At 43.6% G+C, this 12,692-nt stretch overlaps 1 protein-coding gene across 2 annotated transcripts in view; it reads left to right on the forward strand.

Annotated features, from left to right (window-relative positions):
• The window catches only part of rcn1 (reticulocalbin 1, EF-hand calcium binding domain), a 41,851-nt gene that overhangs the window by 10,258 nt on the left and 18,901 nt on the right, over positions 1 to 12,692 (forward strand). For both annotated transcript variants that reach the window (XM_063061637.1, XM_063061638.1), the window contains exon 3: positions 12,299 to 12,492. In XM_063061637.1, the coding sequence (XP_062917707.1) occupies positions 12,299 to 12,492 (194 nt within the window). The remainder of the gene's footprint in view (positions 1 to 12,298; positions 12,493 to 12,692) is intronic.

Consider the following 12,692-nt stretch of genomic DNA (forward strand, 5'->3'; position numbering starts at 1 on the left):
CATTCCCATTCTGACATGTCTATCCACGGCCTCCTCTACTGTAAAGATGAAGCCACACTCAGGTTGGAGGAACAACACCTTATATTCCGTCTGGGTAGCCTCCAACCTGATGGCATGAACATTGACTTCTCTAACTTCCGCTAGGCCCCACCTCCCCCTCGTACCCCATCTGTTACTCATTTTTATGCACACATTCTTTCTCTCACTCTCCTTTTTCTCCCTCTGTCCCTCTGAATATACCTCTTGCCCATCCTCTGGGTCACCCCCCCCGGTCTTTCTTCCCGGACCTCCTGTCCCATGATCCTCTCGTATCCCCTTTTGCCTATCACCTGTCCAGCTCTCGGCTCTATCCCTCCCCCTCCTGTCTTCTCCTATCATTTTGCATCTCCCCCTCCCCCTCCAACTTTCAAATCCCTTACTCACTCTTCCTTCAGTTAGTCCTGACGAAGGGTCTCGGCCTGAAACGTCGACTGCGCCTCTTCCTATAGATGCTGCTTGGCCTGCTGCGTTCACCAGCAACTTTGATGTGTGTAGCTTTAACATTTTGTTTTTTTATTATTATTGATATACTGTTCAGTTTGGTTGATAGTTTAACTCTTATTCAACAGATGGATATGTTGTCTTGATTATCTTGATGTATTTTTCTTTGTTGTTGATTTTCAATAATAATCAATAAAAAAGATTTAAAATGAAAAAAAAATGTCTGTCGCGTCATTCCGCCCCCCCCCCCCCCCAGTTCTCTGCCCAGAGAATCGGCAACAATCTTTCCCCACCAGCGAGAGAGAGAGAGGGAGAACATGATTCGTTGAGTATGGAGCCTCTGACAGCTGATCCGATGTTCCGTTTTCTCCCGTGACGCTTCAGTACTGGCTTAGAATCAGCCCGTCCGCAGGGCCGCAAAACCTCAGAGCCCCGAAACCGTGCTCACCTTCTAGGCCAAGTCCTTGGGATATCGAGAAGCAGCCAGTCAGGAGCCCCCGAGAACCCCAGTCAGAGTGTAACTCCAAGTCGGGGCCTTCAACAGAACCCAATCCACCCTGAAAGGGAAAAGGGGGGACATCAAAGGTAGAAATTAAGCTGTTTTCGTGGATGAACACAAAGGAGTTGCTATCGAGCACCATTGTAACTCTGCCTCCAACTCCAATATAGTGTTCTAGTTACAGAGAAAGTGCAGTGGAGATGGGCAATAAGGTGTAAGGGCCCTGGCAAGGTAGATTGAGAGAGTAACATACACAAAATTCTGGAGGAGAACAGCAGATCAGGTAGCATGTACGAGAGGAATAACGAGTCATCGTTTTGAGCGGAGACCCCTCATGAGGCATCAGGCATCTTCCCCCTTCCTCCTCAGTCCTGAAGAAGGGTCTCAGCCTGAAATGTCGACTTTCTATTTCTCTTTGTAGATGCTGCCTGACCCGCTGGGTTCCTCCAGCATTTTGCATATGTTGCTCTGGATTTCCAGCATCTGCAGAATCTCTTGTGTGGAAATTATGAGATCAAAAGCTTACTTTTGTTCTTCAAGAGACTTGTTCACGAGTCTTGCAGCAATGGGATAGAAGCTGTCCTTGAACCTGATGCTGTGTGTTGTCAAGCTTTTGTACCTTCTGCCCAATGGGAAGGAGGAGATGTCCAGAATGGGCGCATCTTTGATTATGTTGGCTGTTTTCTGGAAGCATTTGGAAGTGTAGATAGAGTCAGTGGGAGGGAGGCTTGTTTTTGTGACAGTTTGGCCTGTGCTCACAACTCTTTGCAATTCCTTGCAGCCTTAAGGAAGGAGCTTGTAACTGAGGTGGTTAGTTGCAACATGCGGTAGCATTTTGCAGAGAAATTTATTTTTTATTAGCTACATCCCTACAGGCGGTATGACACAACACTTCCACTTGATGCTCTGCACATGTGATTCGTGGCCAGGTAGATTATAAACTAAAGCCTTCCTGTGATTAATGGAAGTCTTTAATGCCACGTCAACAATTGCCCAAATCTTTAAAAACATGTAACAGTTAATGGTAGGAGAGTAGACGTGGAATGCTGTACATAACATTCTCTCCCCTGGACGACAGCAGGCTAAGCTTTAATTCCCGGCTGCACTTTGTTGCAAGTGCCTGCTGTATTATTCTCACAAAAGCAAAACACTGCAGATACTGGAAATCTGAACTAAAACAGAAGATGCTGTGCATACTTGGCAGATAAAAGTTCAAAGTAAATTTATTATCGAAGTATGTATATGTCGCCATATACTACCTTGAGATTTATTTTCTTTTCTCACAGGCATTTACAGGAAAATAAAGAAATATATTCGAGTTCATGAAAAGCTATCTATATGCTAAAACACTCATGCTCTGTCTGTTTGTGACCTTCAGTTAACGCAAAGGGTACATTACAGCGGCACTTTTTTTTGCTAAATCGAACTAAAATGCGCTAACTTACAGAATGCAGGCAAAGTTCAGGGTTATATATTTGTATGAAATTGCTCATTCGCCAAAATCAACAGGTTCGCCTTCACCCGAGAGCTGATCCGCCATCATGGAAATCGGGACGCGACAGCCCAACACATGCACACGGCCAGCCTCAGCAGCAACACCTACCGGAGCAAAAGGGCAGGGCAGCTCTATCTCGAGGGGTCACATTCTGCTAATCACCATCAGCGTGTGCAGGATTGGGACAGATGTAACTGCCACCCATCAATAAGAGATAATTAAATCTTATTGTAATGACGTACTTTGAGACAACCATAAAACCCTTTTCTGCAAAGGACAGTGGTGACTATATCAGGTCCATTTAGGAGAGTGCCAACCACATCATCAAGAATAATCAGCATCCTTTGGTGTTACTGCTTCATATCTTCTATCCAGCATTAGGGTAAAAAAGAAATGGTCAGCCTAATTATGCCACTTGGAAAGGGAAGGGGGACAATATGGTCAAGAGATGACGCCAAACGTCGGGAAGTGGCAAGGAGAGGGAGAGAACTAAAATCGGATGAGGCCAGGGCCGCATGACTCCAGGATCAAAGAGTCAGGACATAAAAAGGTGAGAGAAGAAGAGACAGAGGAGGAGAGACATGCACGTCTCCAGGATCAGAGACAAACAACAAACAGCAGAAGGGATGAAGAGACGGGGGATGAAAGGACTACATGTCTCCAGAATGACAACGAGAGGCACAAGGATGGCAGCTAAACCAGAAATGATACCATCAGAAGTGTCCTTCGCTAAACGAGGAGGAGCTATATTTGCTTTGCTATGTGTCGTTCTTCTTTAATAAACTGAGATTTTCTACTTCAGTTTTCAAAGCAAAGCCATACCAAAAGCATTCAGGAAAATTTAATGTTCATTCTGGTCACATCAGACTGCACTACCCTTCTCTCAAAGGGTGCCCCAACGGGTCACCCCGTTGTCTAGTATATAACAAAGACTGACAGACATCCAAAGGGCAAAAGAGGACAAATCATGTGAATAATTAATAAATAAATAAATAACACTGAGAATACAGATTGTAGAGTCCTTAAAAGTAAGTCGTGGAGTCATTTCAGTGTTGAGGGATGTTCATGGAGTATTTGTAGAGCTTGTGTACCTGGTTGATGGTTTTTCTTCAGTACTCTTCAAAGGGATAGTTAGAGCCAGTGCCTTTTTTTCCAGGGTGGCTGTGGTTAATAACAGAAGACATCCTTTTAAGGTGAGTGGAGGAAGGTTTAGGGGAGATATCAGAGGTAGATTTTTTTAAACTAAGAGTTTAAAGTTCAAAGCAAATCTATTATCGAAGTTCTTGTATGTCACTATATACTTTATATTTCACTTTATTGTTGCCAGACAATTGATACTAGAATGTACAATCATCACAGCGATATTTGATTCTGCGCTTCCCGCTCCCTGGATTACAAATATTAGATATTTAAAATAGTAAAAATTAGTAAATATTAAAAATTTAAATTATAAATCATAAATAGAAAATAGAAAAATGGAAAGTAAGGTAGTGCAGAAAAACTGAGAGGCAGGTCCGGATATTTGGAGGGTGTGGCCCAGATCCGGGTCAGGATCCGTTCAGCAGTCTTAACACAGTTGGAAGGAAGCTGTTCCCAAATCTGGCCGTACGAGTCTTCAAGCTCCTGAGCCTTCTCCCGGAGGGAAGAGGGATGAAAAGTGTGTTGGCTGGGTGGGTCGTGTCCTTGATTATCCTGGAAGCACTGCTCCGACAGTGTGCGGTGTAAAGTGAGTCCAAGGACAGAAGATTGGTTTGTGTGATGTGCTGCACCATATATACAACCCTGAGGTTCATTTTCTTGTGGGCATTCACAGTAAATTCATAGAAAGCAAAAGAAATCCAAAATATTGTGAACATGAGACGAAGAAGCCTTGAAAGTAAATCTATAGGTTGTGAAATCAGTTATTTGCTGGTGTGAGTGAAGTTATCCACTCTGGTTCAGGAGCCTGATGGTTGAGGGGTAAGAACTGTGAGTCCTGAAGTTTCTGTACCACCTTCCAGATGACAGTATCAAGAAGAGAGCATGGGCAGGAAGGTGGGGGTCCTTGAAGATGATACAAGATCAGATTTTTTTCACTGTACCTTTGTATCTGTGACAATAATAAACCAGCTTAGCAAGGCCTTTGACATGGTCTCGCATGGGAGTCTGGTAAAGAAGGTTCAGTCACTCAGCGTTCAGGATGAGGTAGTAAAGTAGACAATGGCTTTGTGGGAGAAGCCAGAGAGTGGCTCCCTCTCTGACAGGAGGCCTGCCTGTGATGTGCCACAGGGATTGGTGCTGGGCCTGTTGTTCTTTGTCATCTAGATCAATGGTCTGGATGATAATGTGGTAAACTGGATTGACAAATTTGTGGATGACGCTAATATTGGGGACATAGTGAACAGCGAGGAAGGGTTTCACAGCATGCTGTGGGATGTGGACCAACTGGAAACATGGTGGAAAGGTGTGATGTTGCACTTTGAGAGGACAAACCAGCGTAGGACTTGCACAGTAAACAGTACGGCACTGAGAAGCGCGGTGGAACAGGAGGTTCTGGGAATACAGACCCATGGGAATACTTGTGAATACGGCTACGTGGATAAGAGAGGTACATGGAGGGCTTTGAATTTAGTTGGTCAAAGATGTTCAATGGTGGCCCTCACTCAGAAGGTCTAAGTTCTGCAATATCCCAATATTGTTCTTGTACCTCATCCTTAATGGTAGTAATGAGGACATAGAATCATTGAGCAGTACAGCATAGTAACGGCCCTTCAGCCCATCTAGTTTGCCCTGGCTCCGATCCTCTGCCTAGACATATCTACGTGCACCCAGGCCATAGGCCTCCATACCTCTCTCATTTATGTACCTGTCCAAATTTCTCTTCAGTGTTACATTGCACCCACCTCCACTACTTCCACTGGCATTTTATTCCACACTTGCACCACCCTCAGAGTGAAGAAGTTCCCCCTCATGTTCTCCTTAAGCATTTCACCTTTCACCCTTAACCCATGGCCTCCATTTCTCGTCTCATACAACTTGTCTTGGGTAGTGAGGCCCCTTAATGACGGGTGCAGCCTTTTTGAGGCATCGCCTTTTGAAGATGCCCTTGGCGGTGGGGAACCCGTGCCCATGATGGAGCTGGCTGAGTTTACACCCCTCTGCAGCTTTTTCTGACCTTGAGCAGTGGTGCCTACATTAGCAGACTTTGACTCAACCAGTTAGAATGCTCACTGCTGTGTTAGATAAAGTGGAGTCGCTATCACAGCGGAGGGTAAACAACCAACCTGTGCAAAGCAGGATTCCACTTTCAACAATCATCAGACAATTTGCTCATTGGGCAATAAAGACTTCATAGAACATTATTCAGAGTTCCTATGAGTGCTCTATAGAATACTTCCATGAGATCTTTAACGTCCACCTGAAAGAACAGTCAGAGTCCTATTCTAACAGAGCCTTCTTCCCAGGCAACAAATTTCTTTCTTTCTTTTTCAGTCTTTTTATTAGTCTCACAATAATAAACATAGCATAGTAATGATACAACGTTATTGGGATTACATTGCTATAATTGACATAGTTAAATATAAACCCAGTAGACACTTAAATGTTAAAACTCCCAATCATACAGGATACAGATGAACAATATATAAAAAAAGGAAAAATATCAAAAAAAACAAATCATGAAAAAGGGAAAAAAAATAAAACTATAACCCCCCCAAAAAAAACTAAACAGTATTAATTAAACTTAAAAAAAAAGGGCTGTTATGTAACATCATGAAAAAAAGAAAGTATTATTGTTGACGACTCTGTTCGAGGGGCATAATTTTAAGATGGTGATTGGAGGAAAATATTGGGGGTGAAGCCTGAGGTAGATTTTTTTTTGTTAAAAACAGAGTGCTCGGTGCATGGACACGCTGCCAAGGGTGGTGGTAGAGGCAGATACATTAGGGACATTTAAGAAACTGTTAAAAAGGCACGTGGATGATAGAAAAATGGAGAGATATCTAGGACTGAAGGTTTTAGATTGATTTTAGGGTAGGTTAACAGCTCAGCACAACATCGTGATCTGAAGGGCATAAACGGTGCTGTAATGTACTATGTTCGAAAACATCTTATTCAAAAGGCAGAGGTCCAGTAGTGCACTACTTGTGTCTTATTCTGTGATTCACAACCTGCTAGATTATTTGACAGAGAAGTAAAATAATATATCAGCTGAAAATGAGATAATGAATTGTCTGCAATGATCTGAATTATCTCTATATCAGTTGTGCTTAAACTTGCAATGATCACATTGCATGATGTTGCATACAGACCTGTAATGCAGTAGATATGAAGCAACACACACAAAATGTGCGAAGAGCTCAGCAGGTCAGGCAGTCGACGTTTGGGGCCAATGTCGCTGAGAGCAGTAAATATTGGTAATTGGTCAAACTTTGCTCAGGAGCGCCTGAACTAAACTGGCGGCGAACCTGAACCAGCGCGCTCGATGCTTCCTCCCTCCACCATCAGATTTCTGACCTGCCCAGCAACATTTTGCTATCCTTTTGCACTAGTTTTATTTTATACTTCTTATTGTACTGTACTGCTGTTGCAAAACAATGAATTTCATGAAATACGTCAGTGATAATAAGCCTGATTCTGATATGGTCTCCAGTTATATGAAACCTTCAAAACTTTGTAATTACCCTGGTGATGAACTACGCACATCTAGACTGGGAATGACTGAAATACGAACCTCAAGTCTGTGTACCAGTATAGTAAAGTATTTGAGTGACGCATATGCGATGGACTGTGATTATTCAGCACTGAGTGGCTTGCAGTGGTATACATGATAGTTTTCAGTTATCAACTTGTAGCCCGCAGTCAAAAATTCTTCAGTGTCCAACTTTAGGTCCTGCCTGTACCAGCTTGAATGTATGTCTTTTTTCATTCTGCAGAGGCGTTTATGTATCTATATTTTAAACTGTGTTGTACAATTTTGTTAATTTTATAAAATGCCAAATTTCATTTTGTCTTTTTTCACCCTCTCTAAATAACTTCTTTAATGTTTTAACTTGTGCACTTGCTTTTGAGAAGCCATTGTTTAATCTCCCTGTTTTCTTACCAACGCTGGGGGTGACATTGTTTCTTGTTCAACATCTTGGATACAAAGCTCAAAGTAAATTTATCGAAGTATGTATATGACACCATGTGCTACCCAATTTTCTTGCAGGCATTCACGGTAGAACAAAGAAATGTTTATGCGTTATTCATTTAGCGATTCAGTGCGAAATAGGCCCTTCCAGCGTTTCAAACTGTGCCATCCCAGCAACCACCGACAAACCCGATTTAACGCTGACCTAATCACGGGACAATTTACAATGACCAATTACTCTACCTGTGGATTGTGGGAGGAAAACAGAGCACCCGAGGAAACCCCACACATTTCTCGGATCCCACAGGGAAGATGTACAGACTCGTACACATGCCCCCCAGAATTGAACCCCGAACCCCAAACTCCAAAGCCCTGAGCGGTAATAGTGTTGTGCTAACCACTACGCTACTGTGACACTCAGTACAATAGACTCAATGGAAAACCACCCACAAAGACTGACAAACAATAATGTGCAAAAGAAGGCTAACTTTGTAAATGTGAGAAAACCTTAAAGATAAATAAATAAACAGTGCTGAGGACATGAGTTTAGAGTCCTTGAAAGTGAGTCCATAGGTTGTGAATCAGTTCAGTGCTGAGGTGAGTGAAGTTATCCATGCTGGTTCAGGAGCCTGATGGTTGAAGGGTAATAACTGCTCCTGTACCTGGTTATTACTCTTCAACCATCATACAAGCAACTTGGAGAAGAGTATAAAATCCCAAAACATTTTATAAAGCTATTAAGGGTAAGAAAGGAACCAGGGATAGAGTAGAGTCCATTAAACACCATTTGGACATTCACTGAATAGAATTGGAAGGGGGTGAGGTCTTAAATGAATACTTAACATCTATATTCATAATACTGTACCCTAATCATAATTGGACAGTTTCTTTTTTTTATAATTTATTTTTTATTAATTGGACAATTTCTAAAATAAATTACCATTGAAAGGAAGGTGTTGTAACATGTCTTGGAGGGTTTTGATCTCATGATCGATCCCCAGGGTTAATGGCAGGAATCCTTGCAGAAGGATTTTGATGTCCCTGACCAGAGATCCCTCAAAGTTGCTCCAGAAGTGGATAGGGTGGTTAAGAAGCTGTATGGTGTGTTGGCCTTCATTAGTCAGCAGACTGAGTTCAAGAGTCGTGAGGTAATGTCACTGCTCTGTAAAACCCTGATTGGACCACACTTGGAGTATTGTGTTCAGTTTTGGTTGCCTCATTATAAAGCTTTAGAGGGGGTGCAGAGGAGATTCACGAGGGTGCTGCCTGGATTGGAGAGCATATTTTATGAGGATCAGTCCCAGCTCGCTCAACCTATCTCTTTGGAACAGAGGAGGATGAGAGGTGACTTGATAGAGATGTACAAGATGATGACAAGCAAAGATAGAGTGAGAGCTCCAACCTGATGGCATGAACACTGACTTCTCTAACTTCCGTTAATGCCCCACCTCCCCCTCGTACCCCATCTGTTATTGTCCATCCTCTGGGCTTCCCCCCCTCCCCCTTTCTTTCACCCTAGGCCTCCTGTCCCATGATCCTCTCATATCCCTTTGCCAATCAACTGTCCAGCTCTTGGCTCCATCCCTCCCCCTCCTGTCTTCTATCATTTTGGATCTCCCCCTCCCCCTCCCACTTTCAACTTTCTTACTAACTCTTCTTTCAGTTAGTCCTGACAAAGGGTCTCGGCCCGAAACGTCGACTGTACCTCTTCCTAGAGATGCTGCCTGGCCTGCTGCGTTCACCAGCAACTTTTATGTGTGTTGATAGAGTGAGAGCCAGAGACTTTGGAGCTTGATAGAAACGAGGAGAAATTGATCAGACAACACACATCAAAGTTGCTGGTGAACGCAGCAGGCCAGGCAGCATCTCTGGGAAGAGGTACAGTCGACGTTTCAGGCCGAGACCCTTCGTCAGGACTAACTGAAGGAAGAGTGAGTAAGGAGTAGTTTTAAGCTTAACCCAGTAGCAAGGAGACTGATGGAACTGGGTATTCAGCTGGAGGTGCATTCGCTGGGATTTTCTATCGAGTGAAGTTTGTCATTCAGCTATCCACCTAATCTGTTGGCATTCATGCAGCGGGGTTGGATTAAGATCTGGCTTCAAAAGAGTGGCAAGGTTTGCTGCTCGTGTAGATTTTCCAATTCAGTTTAATTGTTTTATTTTCCAGCTGTTACTCCCTGCACAACATAATGGAAAAGGATCGTGTTACCTACACGTGGAGGAGCTATTAATAAACTCAGCCTCCCACAGAGCCAAATAGCAAATTCATAAGTACAGTCTATTAAAGGGCCATGCATTATTTAATGGAAAATAAGTAAACTGGCAGATGCTGGAATCTGAAACAGAAATAGAACTGCCAGAAGTACTCGGAGCAAAGCAGCTTCTGTGCTTTACAGGCTGAGTTCTTCCAGCACTTCTATTTCTGGTCAGTCAACATTTGGCTCAGTGACATTTTCTCTGTACCATTCTTATTTAGCCAACCAGTGGTGTAGTGGCATCAGCGCTGGACTTTGAGGCAAATGGTCTCGGGTTCGAATCCGGCTGGCTGCTTACACGCTTTCCAATCCTACTGAGTTGAGCATCAAGCTAGCAAACTCAGCCTTGTAAAATGCTAAGAATGCAATATGCCACAAGGCACAAAAAAAAAAGGAAACACTCACACACTCCACCTCTGAATCTCCAGTCCTTGGATCCAGACTACTTGGACTTGCAGGCATTCGGCCTCCAATCTCTATTCCCTGGCCTGGGAAGGATCTGGATAATAGAATGGATGGATAGATTAGTTCAAACTGATAATTTCACTACATGTTATATCACTGATATACCAGTACCCTTGGTTGGGTTGAGTTGTTCTCCGATCTTGGCAATCCATTTGCAAACATTTCATCTCTTTATGAGGAGACATCATCAGTGCGCTGTTCATTTGTGGTGTGAGCTCCGGACGCTTGGCCTTTTATACACTTGTCAAACAGCTGATTGGTTGTTATTATGGAAGCTCAATTGTGACATGGGAAGGGAGGTCTCAAAGTTAATTGGTTGCGTGGCAAACTGTGCGTCGTGGTCTGGAATGTTGCCCGCATTGGCTTATAAATAGGACTGAGGTCTACACGTCTTCACAGACAAGAGAAAAATCTGCAGATGCTCGAAAGCCGAGCGACACACACATAATGCTGAAGGAACTCGGCAGGCCAGGCAGCATCTATGGAAAAGAGTACAGTCGACATTTTGGACCGAAATGTCGACTGTACTTTTTTTTTAATATAGATACTGCCTGGCCTGCTGAGTTCCTCCAGCATTTTGTGTGTGTGTGTATGTATGTCGGTTAGCAGAATTGTTTGCAGAAAGCCAAGCTTCTAGGATTGCATGGTGCACGTTTGCTTGTGCCAGGTCTTTCACTGATGTCCGTGGTGCCAGCAAACATGCGGCATGCAAGAGAAGATACTCTGGGGGCAGTTGTTGCCATGCATGCCCACAGCTCACTAACGCTAGCCCATAGGTATTTGGACTGTGGGAGGAAATCAGAGCACCCCGGGGAAACAGTCATGGGGAGAATGTGTAAACCCCATACAGGCAGCAGTGGGAATTGAACCCCTGTTGCTGGTGCTGTAAAGCGTTATGCTAATTCCTACGCTAATATGCACCCATTCACACTGTTGAATGAGGAGATACAAGTCTCACTGATAAGACCCATTTCTAATATTCTGTATGGTAGTATAGTAATGAGCTTATGGTGGAAACATTACAGTCATTCTGGTAAAGAGACACCTGCAGTACTGTTCAGGAGATTTTAGATTCAGACCCACTGACGGTAACGAACATTGATCAAGCTAAGTTTCAAGTTTAATTGTCAAAGGTTCATTATCAAAGTATACAACTCTGAAATTCTTCAGTTCTCCGGGTAGCCATGTAGCCAAGAAAGAAAAGAAAGGCAGTACGATCATCGACCCCCAAATCCCTCCTCCTGCATAAAAAACAAGCAATACGAATCAAGTACATCGACTCCCAAATTCATTCAACCATGCACATGTATTAAAGGCATCCGTTAGTCTTGCGAGACCATGGATCTGCGCCTGGAAAGTCTTCACTCTCCAGGGCACAGGCCTGGGCAAGGTTGTATGGAAGACCAGCAGTTGCCCATGCTACAAGTCTCCCCTCTCCACGACACCAATGTTGTCCAAGGGAAGGGCACTAGGACCCATACAGCTTGGCACCAGTGTCGTCACAGAGCAATGTGTGATTAAGTGCCTTGCTCAAGGACACAACACGTTGCCTGGGCTGGGACTCGAACTCACGACCTTCAGGTCACTAGTCCAATGCCTTAACCACTTGGCCACGTGCCCACAAAGCACATGTATAGAGCTAAACAAAATATTGTTCCTCCAAAGCCAAGTTGCAAAACGCAGTACATACAGTCATGCGCAGCACATATAGTTACCATAGCAGATACAGTCAGTATATAATATTAGCACAAGTCCCTGAGTGGTGGGCCTGAAGATTGATTGTGCATGGGATGTTGTTCTGGAGCTACATTTCTGCAAGAACAAGCATGCAACAAGCTGGGTTGTCCTCATCTGCAGCTGACCCAGCACAAGATGATGGGTCAGGTGCAGATGAGGACAATCCAGCTTGACTTCCTGGGAGCGATGTATTTCTGTTTAGAATTGAACCCTTGAAATGTTCAACAAACAAGCATAATGTTTCTTGTGTTTTCCAGGAAAATTGTAGAGCGGATCGATGATGACAAGGATAATTATGTGACCTTGGAGGAGCTGAAGGCATGGATTATACGGGTGCAGAAACGATATATTTATGAAAATGTAGCCAAAGTGTGGCGGGACTATGACCTTAACAAAGACAACAAAATTTCCTGGGAAGAGTACAAACAAGCAACATATGGCTATTACCTTGGTATGTCCAACCTTCTTCAACCTATGCATCTGTTAATCTAATGTCTGTGTAAATGGGGTAAGTATTCAGGCTCATAATACTCAGTGCATTGAGAGGAGATACTGGAGCCTGGAGAGAGAAACCCAGTGACTGGGAATTAAAATCTCGCCAAACCCTAGTGGGAACGTCGGATTCGACCACGGGCATCACATTTTTTTTTT

Source organism: Mobula hypostoma, chromosome 11 (genome assembly GCF_963921235.1).
Source record: "Mobula hypostoma chromosome 11, sMobHyp1.1, whole genome shotgun sequence".
Classification (NCBI taxonomy): Eukaryota; Metazoa; Chordata; class Chondrichthyes; order Myliobatiformes; family Myliobatidae; genus Mobula; species Mobula hypostoma.